Source organism: Ursus arctos, chromosome X (genome assembly GCF_023065955.2).
Source record: "Ursus arctos isolate Adak ecotype North America chromosome X, UrsArc2.0, whole genome shotgun sequence".
Taxonomy (NCBI): domain Eukaryota; kingdom Metazoa; phylum Chordata; class Mammalia; order Carnivora; family Ursidae; genus Ursus; species Ursus arctos.
Genome location: NC_079873.1, coordinates 120,498,708 through 120,522,028, shown reverse-complemented (window position 1 = coordinate 120,522,028; position 23,321 = coordinate 120,498,708). Strand labels below are relative to the sequence as shown.

General features: G+C 40.3%; 1 protein-coding gene across 7 annotated transcripts in view; it reads right to left on the bottom strand.

Moving 5' to 3' along the window:
- MBNL3 (muscleblind like splicing regulator 3) overlaps positions 1–23,321 on the bottom strand; it is a 107,310-nt gene that overhangs the window by 63,916 nt on the left and 20,073 nt on the right. For all 7 annotated transcript variants that reach the window (XR_008960379.1, XM_048213627.2, XM_057315085.1 and 4 more), the window contains exon 2: positions 2,485–3,275. Coding sequence is in view for 6 of the 7 variants with exons in the window: in XM_048213627.2 (XP_048069584.1) it covers positions 2,485–2,661 (177 nt within the window). In the remaining variant the exon portion in view is untranslated. The remainder of the gene's footprint in view (positions 1–2,484; positions 3,276–23,321) is intronic.

The window sequence follows — 23,321 nt, the reverse complement described above, 5'->3', positions numbered from 1 at the left end:
GAGGGTAGCAAATGCTACAATAAACATTGTGGTATGTTATTTGTGTATTATAGGTGGGATTGTCGTACAATCTGCATAGGTCAATTACCCTCAACTTAGTATAGGGTTCATGCCTATCATGGATAAGGAATAATATCAAAGCTTTTGTGCAGACGTGGAGCTGTGATGAATGTGCTGTCTAGATGGCAAATTAATTAATTGTTTGAAAGGCTTTGTGTATTTGAAATATTACAGTTTTCATTAAAATTTGAAAATGTGAGGATCATACAAATCGTCTTTATCCTGTGTGGTCATCAAGATATTAACATAATGCAAACATTATTTTAAAAACACTGGATGCAGTGAGTAGACAGTGTATTTAAATAATTAATTGGTTTATTATTATTCATTGGCCATTATCTATATAGTCTCTGAATTAAACATTTTCCAAGCTTCAAAGAGGTAGTGTAGTCTGTGTTTTGTTAACAATTGCTTTGCTTATTATTTTCTTCAAAGTGTTTCCTTTATGGCACTCTTCAAGCAGGAGAAGCGACCTGAAGTATACCAAAGATATTAGGAGGATCACCTGTCTCCTTCCACCAGACGTCTGGAAAGAGAGAATTTACAAAGCCTGCAAGGAACTCTCCATCAAAGAGTAAACTATAAGAACGGTGATACTTAGCTTGAAGAACTAATATGACACTCATGGCCAACTGGATTTGGGCATGTCCATTTGGAACATGAGTTTGTGGAGTTAAACAGTAGACCCTAAATAATAGAGCTGTTTTGAAGAACTCCTCAAACAAACATCTTAGTGAATTGCAAGAAAAGAATCTTCCATTTAATTCACTCTTAGGGTGATACATGAGTTTTTCTTTATGTAATCTCATGGCATGTCCATAACAATCCTGAAGTTAGGTAGAGATAAAGGAACGTAAGCCTTATCAGAGTAAGTAGCTAAGGTCAGACACAGTAGCGAGGCTGGGACTGTCCCTCAGATGTCCTGAAACAACACACGCACAGTGCCTCATGCTATCCCAGACTCTCTAGATGGACTGGATGAAAAACATCTCCTGTTTCCCTCCCCCCCCCCACTTAGCCCAGTGCTCTTTTCTGCTTCAAGGCATTGCCAGGTAACACAGCGGGAGACTTCAATAATACACGAAATAATTGTAGATGAAACCTAAATGATGGTGAAAGGTAGAGAATAAGCCCTTTAATCATAATATGTGCTGCAAAGAAGAGCAATTCAGACATTTTCAATAGCAAAAATTACTGGCTTTTTTTTACAATAACAAGTTTCCATTCTTGACTTGGGAGGGTCTGCGACAAAAACCTAGTAACCACGAAATAAGTTAAATTAACTATCCACGTAGGATGTCACTTAATGAAATGTTTCCTGAAGAAATGATCACATAAAGGAATACATCTCTGTCAGCCAATGCAGCCATAAATAAAAATGTTAATGAGGTAAAATTGGCCATGATGAGGCTAAAACAATATCAAGAAATTGAAAAGGTTCTTATGAGGCTTAATTTACTTTGACGTATTTTGAAAAAAAAAATTGTCAAATGCATCGTAGCAAATCTTATTAAACCAGGAATCTATTACCGTTTTTTTTTACTTCTGTGCTTTAATTTATACATTTTTATCCTTAATTTAAAGATAACTATGAATAAAACATGAAAGTCAGTACATTTTCTTGTTCTGCAATCACATATGTTCTAGTCTACAGAATACCTCATTTGCACTCATATTTTGGTTATAGTCTAGCACATAATATTTGGGTTTGATGACCTTGGCAATAAGACTTGCCTTATAAACTGTACTCACAAATCTGGAATTGGTTAATCAGTTTAGGAAGAAAATTAAGTGAACCTAGTTTGGTACCAGCATTTAAGTTAATGGTTCAAAATATACTTTGACTAAGTATGCTGGGGGCCCTTGGCTGGCTCAGTCGGTAAACCGTGCGACTCTTGATCTCGGGGTTGTGAGTTCGAGCCCCGCATTGGGTGTAGAGATTACTAAAATAAATAAATAAACTTCAAAAGACATTTTCCTCCTGGATGGTGAGATTTTCACCTTCTACTCTTTGAGTCTGACTTCACATGTCCTCTCAAAGCTGCCTGGTCCCTGCCAAGTATATTTTGATAACATAGTTAATAGGGCTATAATTCAGTAAAGGGCTTCTTTAGGCTCTATGAGAATTATGATCACTGTATTCAACATTTAAATTCTATACAAAGAAATAAAGTACGGTAAGGCTGCAATTTCTCACTCTCACAAAAATGCTTTTTTTCCCCTTCATGTCTATCTTGATCAGCGGGCTTTGGTGAGATGAGGCGAGCTATAGTCTGTGCCCAGAGTCTACATCCTGTCTTAAAACAAAACTTACGGCTTCCGTGCTATTATTAACTTTACTCATTTCAAAGCACATCGTCTTTCAAAACACAGAGACATCAACAAATTTAAATTAAACGTTATGAGTGTGTAGATAAGACTCACCTTTAAGGAATCAAAGCACGCCACCACACGGCCATTTTCCACGTGGCAGACTCTTGGCGGGTGGGCAAACTTGCAGTCTACATCAGCTCGAGAGCAGGTCCCTCTCTGAAATTCTCTGCAGACTTCTAAAGTCAGCCACTTGGTGTCACGAACCAGGGTAACATTGACAGCCGTCATATTGAAAGCAAAGTGAGATTCAAGGTATATGTGAAGAGAGAAGGTTGCTTTGTTGGCACTTAGGTTTTCGCTTCAGCCAAAATTTGGTCTGGTCAAAAAAAAGCCAATCACAAAATAAAAATTGTATCAGAATAGCTAAGAATTAGATTAGAGACCAACTCCTAAGAAAGCAACCAGAAAGGTTAAGATATTGAGTGTTTAATTTGTTCTTCTGCCGAAGTTGCTTCAAATAACTGGCAGGCTTTCAAAAGAATTCTGCACTCTCCAGTTGATGTTTTCAATTATTCTTGCAAAAAGCATATGCTGCTGGTTGCCCTTCAATTTGTGGAATGGTCTCAGATCAAGCGGAGAAATGTTTTTCTCCCTATTTCTTGGATTTAATGATTAAGATTGGTAAGGATGTTACAACTGTAAAAATAAAATTTGCTGCAAAATCAGGAGGAAAATGACTAGGGAAACTGGGAATCGAAGGGAAAAAAGAATGGACAAGTTGCTGAGAATGAACTACAAGCACACTAGGTTTGGGGGCTGGGGAGGAAGAGGGTTTTATAAAGACACAGCTCTAGAGTGGAATCGAAGCAGCAGTGCCTTCAGAAAAGGCACTTTTCAGAAACCTGCAAGAAAAAAAAATAAAATTAGCTAATATAATGCAATACTTTGGTTTTAAACTCCAGTTATGGAAAAGAAGTACCATATCCTATTTAAAACAGGAAGCATCTAGATATTGACAGTGCAACATAGTACAGTCGGCCGTTGTCAATAAAAAGAGCATTTCCCAGTGTAGAGTAGAAGGAGGCAGCCACATAGATTTACTGTTGAAACACAAGCCCAAGTGGGGAGTCTGGCTCAGTTGGTTAAGCGGTGGACTCTTGGTTTCAGCTCAGGTCACGGTCACAGGGTCCTGGAATCGAGCCCCACATGCAGCCCCGAGTGGGTCTCTGCACTCAGCGGGGAGTCTCCTCAAGGATTCTCTCCCTCCCTCTCCTTCTGCCCCTCCCCTTACTCACTTGCTCGCATGTGCGCTCTCTCTCTCTCTCTCTCTCAAAGAGATAAATAAATCTTAAAAGAAAAAGAAATACAAGCCCAATTAAAAAGGAAAAATGATGGTTTCATTCTGTTTGGGGGCAGAAATTCATGTGGGGGTTCACTGCACAGAAAATGCCAGAGCTGGACAGGACAGCCCCTCAGTTTCTAGAGGCTACCAAAGACCTGTCATTACCCCGGCTTTGCTATGGTATGAAGGAAGGCTTGCTTATCCACTCTCAAAATCCAGAACAGGAATTGCTAAGAAAATTGAAGTTGCTCTTAGCGGTCCTGCTGTGTGTGTATTTGAAATAAATAAATATTTTATTTATTTGAGAGAGACAGAGATCGTGAGAGAGAGCACAAGTGGGAAGGAGGGGAAGAAGCAGACTCCCCGCCAAGGAGGGAGCCTTATGTGGGGTTTGATCCCAGGAGCCTGAGATCATGACCTGAGCCGAAGGCAAATGCTTCATTGACTGAGCCACCCAGGTGCCCCTGGGTTTGTTTTTGGGTTTTTTTTTCTCTGTGAGTGCCCTATTAGTTCTTAGTCTCTGTAAGGGATGTGGGAAGAACTCAGGAGGAGGTTTCAGCATATACGAAGAAGTAAGACAGAAAGCAACAATGTTCAGTCATACATGAAAAACTGGGCAGCTTTAAGGTTTGCAGTTTAACCCAGCACCAACCAGCAACAAGTTTTAGCAACTCAACTGAGAGAACAGATAAAAGGTTAATTTATTGGCATGATGCCATGGACACATACTGAAATAAGAAGGATTTGCTAAAATAAAAGTAAGCTCTGAGTATCAGTGAAATCAACCCACGGTCAACTTCATCAAAAAAGTAGAATTCAAGGTCTTGAAAACATTTCCTTTAATGTTTTGAACAAGATCTTTAACAACCCCACTGAATCTGAATCTTCCACTTGTCTTTCCACAGTCAAGATGAAACTCAATATCACATCATGTTTTAAATATCACCTGGAAATTAAATATCTAGAAAATTCAGGCAAGCTTATCCATCCAAGGGTAAACATGTGTTTCTCTGAGTCACCCTACTTGGAAGCCTTTCTAAAATGTATTATAGGTAGCTTTGTCTTCTTACAAAATACTGAATATCATTTGACCTCTAGTGGAAGACTTGAGGTCATAAATGTCCTAGAAAGTATTATAGTTTCCCTCCTTTGGTGGCAGATTGTTAATGGTCACTTCTACTGTCCCTTGTCTTCCTGCCACAGTATCTGCCAGAGTGGATTGTCCAGCTCCCTTCTGGAAAACATAACAGCCAATCATGAATGTTGAATAAGAGTTAGTTACTCACTGAATGATGGGTCTAGGGGGCAAAGTGCACGGCTTTCTGGTATGGGGGCCCTTTTGCAATATGTTCCGTGCAGGATCAAGTTCTAGAGGGTTAAGGTTGTCAGGCAAATGACCTCTAGGAAAATATTGACCATATTTTTTTTAAAATAGCCAGATGGGGAAATGTAAATGAAAACCACAATGCGATACCTCTTCGCAAGCATTAGGCTGGCTATGGTAAAAACCAGAAAAGTTGGAGCGATCGGAACCGTCGTTGCTGATGGGAATGTAAAATAGCGCAGCTGCTGTGCCCAACAGCCAGACAGTTCCTCAAAATGTGAAACGGTTACCATATGACCCAGCACTATGCCTGGGTAGATACCCCCAAGCAATTGAAAGCAGGGTTCCGAAGAGCTATGTGTACACTCATGTTCATAGCAGCGCTAGTCAAGATAGTCAAGCGGTAGAAACGACCCAAGTGTCCACTAACAGATGAGTGGATATGAAAAAGGTGAAACACCTGCAAAATGGAATATGATTCCATCATTAAAAGGAACAAAGTACTGCTACGTGCTACAACGTGGATGAACCTTGAAAACGCTTTGCTAAGAGGAAGAAGCCAGTCACCAAGGCCACATAGTATATGGTTCCATTTATAGGAATATCCACCACAGGCAAATCCACAGAGAGAGCAAATGAGTGGTTGTGAGGACTCTGGGGAGAGGAGAAGGTGAAGGAGCTGCTTCATGGGTCCACGGTCTCCTTGGGGAGTAATGAAAATATTTTGGAATTAGATACTGGTGATAGCCACACAATTTTTAAATGTACTAAAACCCATTCACTAAATTGTACACTTTAAACAGGTGAATTGGAGAGTATGTGAATTACATATATTAAAAAGAAGTCTAAAGAGACATTACCCCCCCAAAAAAAGCCTCACGAGTGATACAACTGGCTACCCCAAGTTTTCTTTTCTAGATTCTCCCTAGACACAAATTCTACGTAGTGTTCCTAAGTGGAATTTCAAGAGCAAATTAGCTTCCATACTGTAGTTGACTTAGTGTAGTATGGAAAGTACTCTAAAAGAGAACATTCTGCAAGTTTGTAAGTTGATATTTAAAAATATATTCAAATTTAGTTCTACAACTAAATTATATAGGCTGTCTGAACACATGTGAATGAAAAATAACCAAAAAGGAATACGTGTGTGTGTGCGTGTGTGCATGTAAATATATATATGATTTGCTCTGAACATAGACAGTGAGGGTCTGGAGATAGGTTTTTCCACAGAGGTCCATCAAGTAGAGAAACAGACAACACAAAAGTAAATTTGAATTCTGAACTTTTGAAAAAGAAAAATGCAAACAGGAACTGGACTCTGGCCATGCATTTTATGTAAGATGGGGCCATGGGAGAAGGAATTTTCTTCTTTTTTGAAATTGGCCTGCAACCTCTGATGGGACCCTGGCCAATTCTTCAAAAACAGTCCTAGCCAGTGCATGTCTTCCTGCAGACTTGGAACAATTTTTGGAGCTGGCACAGAAGAAGCGAGGCGCGCAGCTGAAGGGAGCTGGTGCGCCCAGAGAGCAGTTCTCTCGAGGAGCTCTGTTCGTCTGGCTGTGTACGAAAGACAGGGAGCGGGCCATTTTCCCCTGTATTTTAAAGAAGATCAACTGCGTCTGGGGGACCATACAGTTTTCTCTTCACTACCTTACACTAGAGTAACAGGAATACAATTTCGCTTTTGCCGATTGAGCGTCCTCTAACGCAGAGCATGAAGAGCTACCCTTTCTTCGAACCTTTGTGCTTGCGTAGTAGTCGCTAGTTCATGAGTGCTTTTACTTCCTCCATCTTTGGAGCTCTAAAGAACACTCAAAAGCATGGGTGCTCACCCCAAAATACCGATGAAGACATGGAGCCCAAAGAGCTTAAGTGATTTATCCACAGTTACAAAGCCTTAAGTGGTGGAGCCGCCGAGACTTGAGGCAAAATCTCCTACTTCCAAATCTCCTGCTTAGATCCTGGTGGAGAAACGTCGTAAAGATAATTTCTTATCTCTTATCTCGCTTGGGAACCTTAAACACGGAAAGGTAGTCATTTTTGCGTAGTACTTATGATTCCTTCTCGAAATTACGTTCACATCTGTTCTAGCAACATCTTCTTCATTTCCCTGAGTTGAGCCGCACCTACTATGAGCCAGGCCTTGTTCTAGATGTTGAACAAGATAAGGTTCCTGCTGTTGTGGAACTTCCTATGCTCCTTTAACTAGGGAAGAAACCTAAGGCACCAGGAAGTGAAATGATTGTGAGTTTATGAAGGGCTGGAAGCAGACGCTAGGTGGTCTTCCGATTTCTGCAGAGGCTAATTCACCATGAATGGGACACCAAGCCCCATGACTTGAGAACACTCTTAAGCACACATTCAAACACTACTGCATCAAAGGCAGCCCCAAAAAGACCTCGAAGTTACTCACACCAAGTCATATTGCTCCCTGGATTCCTCTTGGGGGAGGGGGAGGTACTAGTGTCCCATTTTACAGATGGGAGAAAGAGAGGTAGAGGAAGATTAATTCATGTAACTTGTACAGCTTCGTGTAGCTTGTAGATTATCAAGCCACGGTTCAAATCTAGGCAGTCTGAGTCCACAGTACCCTCTTAAGCACAACACAATACTGTGTCTGTCTTAGGGCACACAGTATGTTTGTAAACATTCTTCCTCATCGTAGACCCTTAACTTTCTCCCTTACTAGACTGTACATTCCTTGAGGGCAGAAATCACGTCTTACTTAGTTTTGCTGGCTTGATCTTCTCATGGGAAGTTACAGCCATGCAGCATTCCCCAGGATTCCTATTTTGAGAGGCTAAAGAGTAAATGGGAATTTAATATTAAGCCTTCTGTTTACCTTGCTGGCAAGTTTTGTCAGTTGAACACCCTCTAGGATCGCTGAACTTTGGCCACCTCTGTAAGTTTTGAATCAATTGGCCCTGTAAAGTTGAGTATTTTCTCGCAATTCTGGCTTTCAAATTGGACTGTTAATACCTGGGAATCTTGGTATATGGAGCATTCACTTGTCATCAGGAATGGTCTACTCCTGCTCATTTGGTTGTAGCGAGATCTTATCCTGGGTTTAGAGTAAAAATACCGGACACCCAAATCATTTCTGTCTGTCTTCAAAGAGTACGTTAATCTATGGAATGTTTTTGCCCAATAATCGGTGTGATGAAACTGAACTCGGAGTGGGGGTGGTGATCTCCCTTGGAGCCACAGGAAGAAACATTGCCTACATATTCTTCCTAGAAAATAAGGGTTCGTTTTGACTGTTCATTAATGCTCATTTATGATAAATCTCAAGAAGACATAAAGCATAAAAGTTTTTACTTTGAAATTATATATACACTAGATTCATTATCAAGTGCTTCCTTTGAAAAAGACTATTAGAGCTTCTTAAAGGATTCATACCTTTTCTCATGCAAGTTTTCTTGACGGTAAAACAAAAAGAATAAATACTTTCTGTTGATCTAATGGAAAGAGTAACTTGTTCCAAAGCTGTTTGTGAGGCCATTTTTTCTACCTTTTCCGTGTCTCGTCCTCTCTTTTACTTTCCCTGCACAAGCCAGCCCATCACATGGAAACATTGCCAATGCCTCGTCCCGAAGATCACACAGATACTATTTGGCACCTAAAGCACTGTCTGAAGAGGCATTTCTTCCAATGCATTTATCAAGCTCCTGGATAAATAATGAAAACAATGCTTGCTTTCCTTCCATTTTAAGTTTCCCTTACATCTGTGTTAGCTCGAAAGTTCTTGTGACCATGTAATTTGGCTCCATGAAACTACGACACACCTGCCCCACACTGCTTGAGCTGGCAAGCTGCCAAGGTTGAAAAGCTTTCAAGTTTTCGATTTTGCTTCAAGTTCTATTTCCCTCACATGTTTTGGTTAGTGGTCCTACCAATACACATTCTTCAAGGCACAGAAGAAGGGTTCAGCACTGCGGATGACTTCATAGGCATCCTATGGAAAATGGGCTTTTCTGTCCAAAAGAAAAGGCTGTACAAATAAGGCTATTTTGCCTATGTGCAGAACATTTTCATTAAGTTTTTTGTTTTTTTAGAGCTTCACTGAATTTTTTTCCCATGCTACTCCTAGGGTCATACATTTAATATACCTTCTACAAAAAACAAGTTATTCCATTTCATAAGGCAATTAAGAGACCACCCCCCCACCTCAGTTCATACATATGGTCACAGAAAAAAAAAACAGAGGTGCCACAGTGTCTCTTCTGACCATAACCCTAGCAACGTATGTGATTGGCTGTGTCTGTCAAAGTTTATATATATATATATATATATATATATATATATATATATATATATATATATATTACAAAAGGTATGGCTCTTTTAAATAATATACAAAATTATGAGAATTTGCTAATAAACGCCATTTAAAGAGTTTAAACAAATCCAATTTAATACAAATACACCTTAAAAACAGGATTCTAGGCACAGTTATTATTAATCAGCACTGGTTAATTGCTTCCTTGTGTTCACGGGACGTAAGTCCCAGTGCCATTAAAAGCTCTTCACTCATGAACTGGATTTGAACTTGAAGTCAATGGGAATGTAACATATTGGGGAATTCGAGTCCTATAATGCTCAAGCACTCGAGATGAGTGAAATACAAAATGAGTCATAAGACTGACGGCATTTAATTACATGCAGGGAGATTTTGCTGAAAATTCATTCAACACATATTTATCGGGCATCTAATATATCCCAGGCACTGCCCTAGATGTTGTCTGGCCATGGATGGGGAAGGGGAAGGGCAAAAAATAAACAAAAAACCCGTATCTGTTGTTCACTCTATCCATTTAACAGATATTTATCATCACTCCCTAAAATTTGAGCGAATGAGGCTTTAAAAATGTTCATGTGTGAGAATATCAATCAACCAACAAACATTTATTGTATACCAACTGTATGCACAGACTTGTGTCCTAAGCTTCTGGGGTATCTGAAGAGGTGAAAGACACCGTCTCTGCACTGAGGAAGCCTCTCTGGAGTTGGGGAGGCAAGAACAACATAATGGGAAAGAAAAACCAACAATGTAGACACTTAAGAGCAAACTTCAGGAACATGAACGACAAATGCAGGGAGAATGTCACTCAGGCCTGGAGTCATCACCAGAGTTTCCAAACAGGAGCCAAGTGGAGCAGGCCCTTAAAAAACAAATGAAGAAGGGCGCCTGGGTGGCTCAGTCCATTGAGCGTCTGCCTTCGGCTCAAGTCATGATCCCAGGGTCCTGGGATCGAGTCCTGCATCGGGCTCCCTGCTCAGCGGGGAGCCTGCTTCTCCCTCTCCCTCTGCCTGCCATTCCCCCTGCTTGTACTCCCTCTCTCTGTCAAATAGCTAAATAAAATCTTATAAAATAAAAGAATGAAGAAACAGAAACTGGGTGAATGAAGGCAAGAAAAGAGAACCCTAGATGCCAGGTTTCCATAGGACGGTGAGCAGGCACGGGCTAGCTAGGACGGCTAGCTTACACCGTGGAAGGCAAATAACGTATGTGTAGTTTCCGAAGGACCTGGAAAATCGACCCGAAGACTATATATTTGTTACGGAAATAGGAGCCGGGCTCAAAGATTTTAAGCAGAGTAGAAACTTCGTGGCTATAAGCGTGGTGTGGCCACGATGATCTGCCCTTTTAAAACGGTCTTCTTTAAGGATCCCCAACACACAGTCAGAGCAAAGTTGATGCATTAGGCGAGGCCAGGCAGTGATTCAAGTCAGGCTTGCATGAAAAGCAGGCAGAGAAACGAAATGAAAAGTGCGGCTTCTTGTTTGCAGTCTGCCAACTCCCCATTTACCGGGGACCCCAGTCAGTAAGGACATAGAACTGTATTCCTTTTTTCCGAATTGACTCAAATTCTTGTCCGTCTTCATCTCGATGACGGAAATTCCTTTTAAAACTGTAGTTGAAAGCTCCAAGGGGAGGTTTTTTTTCAGTTACAGTTTGTTACAGAAAAAGCTCAGGTGGGGAGTTAAGTTTAAATAGTCACTTTTTGGCCCCTACTGGCATCCTGTAAATTCCTGCTAAAGGACTTTAACCAGCACCCCAGTGGTCGGAAAGTGCTCGGGCCCCTCCCAAAGTACACAGCGAGTCGAATTCAATGGAATTTTCGGGGCCAATTTACTCACTGATAAGATTTGGTTGAACATTCACTGTTCATCAGTAAACAAACACACACACACACACACACACACACACACACACACTGTACAACAATGATCAAAAGCTATTGCTAAATGTTTATTTATCCTTTAATACTTATAAACGGCCAAGTAACTGTCTAGTCAAGCTGATGAGTCACATAAGGATGACTGGTTGTCAGAGAAGTCAACTTAAGTCGCATTGCAGCGCTTTAAGGGTGTAAAGGGATTCATCGCTGTATCTCGGAGGCATCCAGGGAGGGCTGCCTTCCCTGAATTCATCACTGGTATTATAGCCAATAAATTAAGGGTCTCAATCTCAACACAAAACCTCTGCTCCTTATTAGAAGCGCTTATAAAACTAGTGAAAGGCTAGAGGACAAAGCTTTGTGGCTGAAAATGTTGGGAGAGGACCAAATGCGCCCTGATTTCAAGGACCCAGTACTTTAACACATCAATGCCAAAACTTCTGGTAGACTCCATGGGAGTTTTCTGGGCAAGCGAATTTTCTAGGCACGTGCACACAAGTGTTCTACCGGTTGTGTCTGAAGTTATTCCTGCTAGAGGCTATTTTTCTCATTCATTATCAGACACCTGACTGAGATAGATCTCTATAAACCAATCGCCTCGAGTTGATTGGGAAGCGGGCTGCTTTAGTGAAAAGAGTTAGTAGCGAAGAGTCGGGAGCACAGGACAGAATCTTAAGTTCAACTTCTCCAATCTCCACAAGGGCCTGAGAGTATCCTTCCTTAAAGGCCTCTAAAATAGGAATTCCAGGGGCGCCTGGCTGGCTCAGTCAGTGGAGCATGCAACTCTTGATCTCGGGGTTGTGAGTTCAAACCTCACAATGGGTGTATAGATGACTTAAAAATAAAATCTTTAAAATAAATAAATACATAATAAAATAAAATAAGAATTCCATTTTTCCTCTCGATATTTCAGAGAGATTTCTGCTGGATTGGAAGTCGGGGCCTTTCTTTACAGAAAAATTTGGAGGAAAGGTAAACTAGGATGGCTTTTTAACATCTTCTCATTGCATCTTGGGCAAGTAGTGAGTGCCTTTGCTAATACTAAAGAAAGATGTGTAGCTATCTCTCAAGTTCAACCTCAACAGGTAGAGGGGACGTGGAGAGAAGCTTGGTTTAATTATACCATGAGAATGGAAAGCAACACGTTAACCCTGAAATGTAATACTCATCTTCAAAAAGACCAATTCCGTGAAATCTATCAATTTCAATTCCAGTTGGCCTTAAAAAAAATGGGGAAATAACTTACGGGCCTCCTCCTATCAGGTGTGTCATTTAAATCCAGATTTCGGGTTTTAAAAAGGAGGGTGTGGAAACTCAAGTTCACATCGAAATGACAGTACTCCAAATAACTCTAACTGCGCTCACAATGGTTAGCACAGCCAGTGAGGAACAAAGTAACCTATCGATTACTTCAACCTTGAACAGAGACCCAGAAAGGCTCATCTACTTGGCTAAAATGCCTGAAATTGTTAGTGTACACATGAAAAGCTCGTGATCCAATTTCATCATACCTTACATCTTCGAGATCTGTGATCAGAATGGGTAGGCAGAGTTCCCAGAAGTTTAACTCCACCGTCCTGATTCATTTAGTTTCTTTTCCTGGCAACTCATAACCACAGTGGACTTGAATTTGTGGCTGGAGGCATTTTCACACTACTGAGAACCAGAAGGGTACTCTCCATAGCTCTGAATCCTTGGGGAAAGGTAGGCCCCTGCCTCTGAGATTATAAAGATTTATTGACCCCTGTTGAGTCTGTGTCTCCCATTAATTTCAATGCAACTGCTTTGCCATCCTCTTTCAGAGTCAGAGAATACCACCTTCTTTATACACATGATTTTGTCCCAACTGCCTCTCTACTATAGGTTGCCCAAACCGTGGACTCTGCTTTTCTACCACGCTCTCTGTGATTATCTCTAATTCTGAAAATGTTTCAGAATCAGGCTCCGCTTACCTGACTCCAACCAGCTAACCCTCCGGGTCACCATCTGCTGCTAGCCAAAACATACGATCTCGCCTATTTCTCCTTTAACCAAATGTTTGGTTTGGGCTTCGCTTCCCCTGTTTCTGCCTACGAGAGCCCATTTCTCCTGCTCCCCTCTGGTCAGGGTAAACATACATACACAATATTCCATAAAAATATACTTTGCATCAATTTCTCATCAATTGGGACATGGGGGAATTTTACTGAGTAAAAATTCCAAGAGTGATTTAGGGTTCACAAAAACCCACTAAAAACACAATGAGGAAGATAAATTTGCTTTGCTGAGCACATTTTATGATGTGTTCTAAAGCAGTATCCTGGTTATTAAACAATTGATATTCCCTGGTGTTAATAATCGTTAACATTTATGGAGATCTTATTCTGCATCAGACAGTGTGTTAAGCGTTTTATGTTCATTATCTCATTCAACCACTCTAATGCCATGTGAAGTAGACAATACGAAGGAGCAACGTTAAGGTCTAATTTCAAAACAAAATCTGTCACAAATCTCAAGTCTCCACTTGTCACCAAATAGTAGTATTGAGTTTCTCCATATTCAAAATTCTCAGATGTCATAATAATAGAGTCCTGGACACTAATTAAAAAATCTCCAGTTTCTCAATTTTCTTCCCAGCTTCCTGTAATTACAATACGAAAGCTCATTACTGCCTATCCATGGAAGCCAGAGGATTCTGAATTGCTTATAATTGTTTGAATATATCTTCTCACGCATGTCTGGCAAAGAAGTTAGAAAATGCTTGATACGTTGGGTTTAAAATCACCCATTCAAGAAAACATGCGGCCCAGAGATGTGGAATCCAGCTGGCAGAAGGGAAGCATAAAAGCCTTTGGGCATACTAAATCCCTTCCCCGATAATAAAAATTCTGTACCAAAGAAAGTTATCCAAATCGAAGTGAAAACTTTGAAGCAAGATGTAGAAATTCTGAAGCAACTGTGAAGCTATCATACTACAAGTTAGCGAGCCCCTTCAAAAACTCTTCGCTCTGTTGCTCCTTTGTAAGCTGGCTATCTCAAATTCGGGGGCGTGCTGACCATAAAGAGAAGGAAAAGTAAGACAGATTTCTTTACATGAGGGCTTCGGGATGAGATCTGAGGAAGGGCCTGAAAAGAAAGCAGGGATTTGAAAACAAAACTCCAGGGGCGCCTGGGTGGCACAGCGGTTAAGCGTCTGCCTTCGGCTCAGGGCGTGATCCCGGCGTTACGGGATCGAGCCCCACATCAGGCTCCTCTGCTATGAGCCTGCTTCTTCCTCTCCCACTCCCCCTGCTTGTGTTCCCTCTCTCGCTGGCTATCTCTATCTCTGTCGAATAAATAAATAAAATCTTTAAAAAAAAAAAAAGAAAACAAAACTCCAGGAAAAATGCTGAAGTCCAACCAGCAAGGGAGTCTGTGCATTGAGGGAAACCCCAACACACACGGGAAGTAAAAAGATGCCTTACAGAGTAACCGTCATGTAAGAAAAAATCAATTCAGCTTAAACGGCCAAACGAAAGAGGAAGAGGAGAAATGGCCCAAATACTGAGTGAAAGAGAACACTTACGTTTATACTAAGGTGAACAGAATGTCCATCAAAGTTGGTGAAATTCTATACTGTAGTTACCATGTTGTGTTCATCAATTTGAAATCGTGTGAGTACATCTTACAGGGATGAGGCAGAAACTAGAGTTAGCATTATAACATCTCTATCACCAAGTACGGAATGACTAAAATGGTTACATTTGACCGCCATATAATTTACTACATCAGTGAAGGAGACCAAAATGCCTTGATTCTATTTAGAATAATAGTATAAGCCCACAAAAGATCACGAAGGTGCTCAGCATAAGAGAAACTCCTTCAATTCACACTCACATAAAACGGAGCTTAAGTTCCCAGGGTCTGAATATGGACGGCATTATCAATCACATGTCATGCCAAACACTGTTCCACCAAAAATAGTCAAGCCTCAGGCACCGAAGCAGCTTTCGCATTAGTAATCACTGAAACAACACAACTTGGGTCATCGGGTTTGTCAAAAGTCAGACAAAACTCTTTCATGGACCAATAAAGATTTTGAGAATTCTAGAATTACAAGCAATCCTGAAAGATCAATCTAGCTCATTACCTTCAGGCAAGTAAATGAAAAACTTTAACTCAATCAGGGTAAATGGCTCTTATCCAATTACAGAATGCATGTCGATAGTAGATCTCTATAATTTCTCTTTCATAAATCTATTCCCTGGATAAACATTTATTAAGGACTAACTTGGGGCCACATAACTAGATGTCAAGGGCATAAATGTGGACAAACCAACAGTCCCTCGTGTTACATTTCATTTTCAAAATCTCAAACAAATTTCCAAAAGGTAATCTTAGTGGATAGATGACATAATTTTAGGAAACCAGATGTTATATACCCTTCATTTTTGAAAAATTTATGTTTAGGCCCGCAAGGGTTTCTGATGAATAAGCCAAACCATAATATCATTAGGACTCATCCATTCCTTGACCGCGATCCTTAGGTATCCTCCGTTATCTCTATTATCTCTTAAGCTGCAATTCTGTGTCTCCTCCAAAATACCCATGCGACTTTTCCATACTTCAGCTCTGCCTCTTTCTCAAGGAAGGCTTTCTCAGCCTTCATTGCTGGAATCCTCCCCCTGGCACTCCCTCCTCCTCACTCTCAATCACTCTTCCACAGACTATAATATGGCCTCCATCTCCGCCATTCTATTAAACCCACCCTAGATTCAATGACTTCATTCAAGAACAACACTAATTTGCATTAAACATCGCTAGAACCGTAAGCATGTTTACTATTAACTCCCCTAGTACAGTACCTGACACAACTAGGTTCTCAACAAATGGGAGCTGAGTTGAATATTACATAAATAGCGAAGGAGGCAATATGCATAACATAGCAGTTACCCATTACAGGTCCTGAACAGTCAGTCGTGTGTAGGAAAGAGTCCACATATTTACAACAACGGAGTTTTGCTTTGTTTGCTCTGCAAATATGTATTAAGTACTATGTACAAGGCATTGGACATGGTTCCTATTCTCATAGACTTGAATCGTCTAGCGAATATAATTGCAATGCCACACACATTTGTTTTTAAAAGATACATAAATTTAGGGTTGTATAGATTTATGGAAAGTGCTTCCCTGAGAAAGGGAAAAAAGCCACTCGTTCTTCTAAGGCCGGCTTCTCAACTCCACCAAGGAAAAGGGACCATGGGGCTCTCAGGGCACTGCTCAAACAGAACTCTCCACCCTGAGCCCGCTGGATCAGAGCTGGGCAGCTACTTCTGTGAGCTGCTTCAGGGCGGGATCTAGGCTGGTGCCTGACACTTAGCGGGCTCTCAGCTCATTTGTTTTCATTACGCATACGAGGACACTAAGGCCAAAGACCTGCATCTGAACCTCGGACAAGATACTTAGCCTCAGCCTCTCGGTTTCCTGACTGGATTAAATCATAGGGCAGATGTGAACTCCCCTGGTGTAAGGGAAGCAGATGATAAGCTCAGGTTAATGGCCTAGTGTGGTCGGTATTAGACATGGAAGGTGGGTTGCGAGGAATCTGAAGACAATGAAAAAAATACATAAGTGAGCAAATTACAGTACTTACTTGATGTTTCGGGCTTGACTTCAGCCAAAGTAAACATTTAAAGAAATCCAGTGTGGGAGAGGGCAAAGGGCCTAGATGGAAAAAAAAAGTAAAGAGATGCCCTAGGGACAGAAAACAGAGCTGATGTAACAGCATCCTCAGAGGCTAGAGTAAAACTTGCCCAGATACTAGCAACATCAATTCATTAAATGGGAAAAAGTTCTATGTAATCCAAATAAAGGTGTAGTGCTTCGAGGTGGCAAAAACAAGTAGAATAGATGATTTCTAGATCTTTAACAGTACCTCTCCCAGATCTCAAAGCTAATTTGACAATAAGTAAATAAAGTGCCATGAAAAATGGGAACCTTTCAACAACTGGGTATTTACTTATGGGAACAAAAAAGAGAAACATTGAAACATTCCTGCTTCTTCATTAAACCCAGGGAAAATATCCCACCACAGCACTGTGGCTGAGTACAGGATTTTGGAGTCAGAAGGCCTTACTCATAAATCCCACTTCTTACCTACTAGTTGGAGGACCTTGGACAAATTACCTAAACCGTGCATACTTCAGTTTCCTCACCCAGAAAATGGTGCCAATAACAGCATCTAGGTCATAGGGTTGTTTTCTAGATTGAAATGTGTTAGTATTTATAAAGGACTTACAATGACGCTTGGCACAAAATAAGCAGTGATTAAGTGCTTCGAAAAGAAATCACCTCATCGTGTTCACTATGGGAAGAGGAATTTGACACACCTCATCCCCTTATGTTAAAGTAATTATAAAAAATCGTAGAAGGATCTACAGGTGAAAACTAGAGAGAGTCACAGAGAGGCCCAGCGAAGGGCTGGCTCACAGGACGTCGGGCTGCTTCCCTAGGTGGTGCACTCTTCTTCGCTGGGTTTCTACCACACGGCCTAGGAAACTGGCCTAGAAACATCCCATCACCATGTGAAGCTAAGATGCCCTGAGTCAGTAACTTTTTATTACGGTGTCAGTGAGCAAGTGCATCGCTAACTTGTGGCTGCGTGCACAGCACTGCGTTTGGTCTGCAGGCGACGTGAAATGCACTAAGACAGATTCTCTTCTCTCAAGGAGTTTATACTCTAGTTGGGGAGATCATCTCACATCCCCAACTTCTTAGAGGTAGCATGCAAGGAAGTTCTGAATCTCACGTGCTTTATAACCACAAACTCCTAGAACTCTAGAATGACGAGCTGTGCCCTCTTAGAAGACTCTCTCTTGGGGCGCCTGGGTGGCTCAGTCATTAAGCGTCTGCCTTCGGCCCAGGGCCTGATCTCAGGGTCCTGGGATCGAGCCCCACATTGGGCTCCCTGCTCAGTGGGGAGCCTGCTTCTCCTTCTCCCACTCCCCCTGCTTGTGTTCCCTCTCTCGCTGGCTGTCTCTCTCTCTCTGTCGAATAAATAAATAAAATCGTAAAAAAAGAAAAAGAAGACTCTCTCTTATCCAGAATAGTATTTCTTGTCCATCACACTGACTGTGTCCATGCAAGAAGAAAGAAAGACCCACTGCAGAGTTCTAGTTTTCCTTCAATGTGTGGACGAAAGTGTTCTATCGACCCATGTCTCCCGAATGCAGAGCGCTACATTAACAGCAGCGAGGCCGGGAAATGCAGGACACAAAAAGGAAGAGAATGAACTTATACATTTTCATTATGTATAATGATCTGTACTTTTTATTGCTCGTGGAGTTGTTCAATCATGAACCCAAGCAAGACCTCAAGCACCGATGCATTCCCCACATTTCTCCTTTAATATGAGCCTGAGTCACAGGCTCACAATGTGAGCAGTGATGACCTCCAGGCCAAGGCCCTCATTTTTCAGACAAGACGATAGAACTATAAAGAATAAATGACTCGGTCACAGTTACAAAGAGTTAGTGACACAGGCAGCACGCAAGCTCAGTTCTAATAACCAGAGTTGAATCCTTAGTTCTATACCTTGGAGATGTTTTAAACTCAATCTCTCAATAGCTCTCCCCCTTCCTCCCTCATTCCTTCCCTCCCTCCATTAGTGTCTGATTAATTCTTTCTCTCTCTTTCTGTACTCTTTCTTCATATTTAGACTCTTAATTTCCATAGCATGAGAATACATATGATCATAAGAACTGAAGCCACTGTGTCTCAACTCAAAACCTATTCTATTTATTTGAATGGGAAGCTGAAATTAATGCTTTCCAATGTTCAGGAGAAATAGAGTAATGGCCTGCTTTTACAAAGCAGACTATAAAACAGCCCACAACCAGCTGGGGAAGTTAATAGATAATCTTTACTATTTGATGCAAATTAGCTTTTACAACAATCTAAGCATCAAAGTCCAAAAGAAATCAGGAGTTAGAATGAGTTATAGAAGCTGGCTGGGTGGAAGAGAGACCACCGTAGGATTTTTCAGAGACCAAAGGAAGATACAGCCATGTATGTATGTATGTATGTTACGCTGCTGGAAACTCGTGTGTCTGTGCGTGTGTACGTTTGTGTGTTCATGTGTAAATGTCTGTTATTGGGGGAAGGGATAGAATCTTAAGACTGCTGGCTAAAAAGGAGCTAAATCTAGTGAGACATTGTACTGAACACGACAAAATTCTTTGCTATATAAAGAGTGCCAAAGAACCAACACATCACTTGAAACCTAGAGAAATCAGACTTCAGTCATTTAGGGCAATGTTCTGGCAGCAAAGCAATTAACTGGAGCAGTAGAAGGAAATCTATAAGCAGAAAACCTACAGGAAGCCGTATATAGGCATATGGCCCAGGGCTTCTTAGTACAAAGTATTTTGATTAAAAGGAAAAGTTCTCCTTAAAGGAAAAACCAAAGAAAGCCTTGAGGTTGTTAACAAAGAAGATGGTGAAAGATGTTAATTATGCCACCTGGTGGCAGCTCCCAGAATTGCAAGCATAGTGGATTTCCCTGCCTAAGGCTACCTTTGCAAGCCTTAAATACACATATTTTGCATACCTATGCAAGCAAAAAATATGTACCCCATAAAATATCTCTGACTGCTTTTGTCACCTTGGTGGTATTTAAAATATATACAGATTATTTCAGCTGAATCAATTGCATATCAATTCCTAACAATGGATAATGTTTAGAAAATGAGTGGATTTCTCATTCATAATCAATCAAACATAATCTGTATAGATAGTAAATTTAACAAAGTTTCAGTCCTCACTGTACCTAAAAGAGGTTGGCTGAAATTTGTTTTAAGGGATAAGAGAAAAAGAATGTGGCATGAAATTGTGAACATAACAACTGGATGCATGAGAAGACATAGCTTTCCTTACCAGTTTTATGAAAAGATAAAGCACATTGTTGTCCAAAATCAGTAGATCATATAAAGCAGACTGAATTAATGAAAATACTGGGAGGATTTTTTTTTAAATCATGGTAATTAGAATCACTTTTGGTAGAAATCTTTTCGATACAGTCCTTTTTTGTCTTACTAAACAACATAAAATAACCCTAATTAAATCTTTATCTCATTACTAGAGATATTCTAATGCCTTAAGACCAGCATCCCTGGACATCAATTCTTATTAAGGTTAATGGAAGCTATTGGGCTTTGGCTTCAATATGAATAGACCTTAAGCTACAATACAGGTTATTTTTTTCTTATACTTAATCCCTGGTAAATTCATATTTTATTTCTCATAACAATCGAATGCAGATAAAAAACTCTCATTGATTATGGGTTTCAGACAGTTGAGTCCCACTTGATTACTATTTCAGTGGATTTGAGAAAATGTGTCAGCAACTCATAGTAAATGGAACAATACGATGCTCCAATAGGAATCCAAAATTAAATATATCTTATACTGCTAGCTAAAATCAAGGAAACCCGCTCCTTAGAGTTGCAAAGGTCAGTAAGATAAAGAATGGAGGGATTCTCCATTTTTACATGTAGCGGAAACTAGAAATGAGAGTTAAAACCTAAGGAAAACACTAACTCCATACCTCATTTCTTTACCAGGTTATTCGTGTCAATAGAAAAATCAGGAAAACCATTAGTGATCAGTGGAATGATACTGTCTCAGCTAAAGATGAAATCACACCAAAAATGTCCTATTGTATTTTCTATCCAAACACACTCGTTATGCTAAGCAGAGGTAAGAAAAACCTGTTTTAAAAACCATCTGAAACGCCATTTTCTGAAAGTAGATGGAAGCTGAAATGATAAAAGAGGATTACCAAGCAAATGGAAAGGGAGTAATGCGGAAAAAAGGGAACCAAAACAGTTCTGGTGCTGAGCACATAGTAGGTTTTCAAAAATATTTGTTAGCATAAATATCAGATTATAATATGGAGCCTATCGAAAAGCCTCCCTCAAGCAAATTAAGTGTATATATTTGCAAGTAGAAAACTCTATTTAGGACACGTTTTGTAAGCTACTCTGTATTTATTTTGTCGAGGTGGTTGTAACTCTTTTAAATAAATTAGAATATTCGTTGCTCATTACACTGAATGGTACAGAGCTGACCTTAACTCCTAAAGCCCTGCTTCCGAGGAAAATGATGTAGCTTTTCCCTGAGCACACACAAGCAACATTCCCATTCGTATAGTGTGCTTTTCAGGAGAATACTACCTCTAACGCAGGGTAGCAGTGGACATCTGCAGGCACACGCCATTTGAAAATCCTTGTAGGATAAGCGAAGTGTTATTGTTATTTGAAAAAATCTCCACTGGCAAACTGAACTTCAAAAAACATTTTAGAGCATTCTTCATCTTTATCCTCTTAGTTTACATTGCTATTTCTAAATAATGCAGAAGTATTTTGAAGCATGTATGATATTAATGAAAGAAAATAATTTCCCTCCAGATACAAATGCATATTTATGAAATAAAAAAAAAGGTGTGCATGCAAAAATTCAGCGGTGATGCCAGTTCATTTTAGACTCTTCTTCACCAGACTCCTTTAGACTATTATTAGGTGAGAAAGTGATTCTTCAATCAGATTTCATTAAAAAAGAGAACGCACAAGATTAATATTCTGTATTCTCCCCCCCTCCCCAACTCTATGAGTTTGGAAGTGCTTTCACTGAAAGTAGCTACCTCTTTACAATTCTGGTTCTGATCCCAAAATAATTTTCTCAACACCATAATTTCAATGACAAATACTTTTTATTAATACTGCTGGCCCATAAAGATATTACAAAAGTCCATAAATTCACATTGAGGTCTTATTATATTAACACCTCATTTACTGGAACTGTCAGGCAAGGAGGGGATCAATAAAAATGAGATTTCAAAAACCGAAACTTTTACACATTACTATTTGTCTCTTTTAATCCGTCTCGGTAGATATCTTTCTGAAATGCTTTATCAAACTTTGTTGCCCCCTTAGAGATAGCATAGGGAAAACAAAATTATGCTTTTTCTAATAATTCTGGGTCATGATTAGAAACACCAGTCATGTCTTGAAACATATATTGGGCACTTGGTTACATTTTTGTTGCTGAATCACGGGGGCGTCCAGGAAGTGTGCAGTGGAAAGGGTGTTCTGGTCCGTGTTTATGTTCCAACCAATAAGGCAGTATCCCGGTAAGTATCTTAATCTACCGATGCATACCGTTGGACTATCACACTGTTGTTTTGTGCTGGGTGCTCGCTAATGCAAACCACATGTTCAGATCCCCTGACATATGCACAGTGTAAGGGATATATACGAGCTAGGGACTGAAGTTGATCAACGAGAGGGAGATTTAAATTTTCCAGCCAGCCAACGAGGAGAAAGCATAGTTTGGATTCCTCAGGAGAGACAGAGCCCCCCTTAAGTCTAAAATACGACCAAAAGGCATGCCAAAGATTAGGAAATGCAAGGGAACTGGTTAGTGCTGCTTCTGTTTATTTATCTTAGTAAAAGCTCTGGAGAGTTAGTCACTGAACACATGTTGATTTCTGGGGATAATTACAGTAGGTTATAAAGGCTGTCGGTGAATTTCTAAACCCAACCTAACTGCTTATGTATTTTATGTAAGGGAATTTCTGAATAAAAATTGATAACCACCATACATGTAAAAGTTAATTAACCCATTTACTTATTGCTACTGAGGAAGCTGGTTCGGTGGGCACAGCATCCATATGGTGCCACTTAATGACAAAGATAAAATCGTCGTCTAAACATAATGATGAGGAAATTGTACCAGCTTGGTCCATGAAGTGGATCTCCCCTGGCCCCCGGCTTGAACTGTACTTAGTATAGGCTTCACTCCTCTGTGCCATTTTCAGCATTTTTTTCCCTGTGCTTAATCCTGAAAATGACTATATCATCACTGCCCTGGAAATAATAAATGTGAAAAAATACAGAAAGATGAAAGGCAAACAGTAATCTCAGTGTTAATTCACTGTTACTCTAAACGACTTTGTATTTGTCAATTTGTCTTGGCCACGCAGAATTCCGGAGCACTGCCAAAACCAGTAATCAGCAGTAGAAGACTAAAACTCACCATTGGATTTTGGCCCCCAGACAGCATCCTGCTAAAGATGTTACCGGTC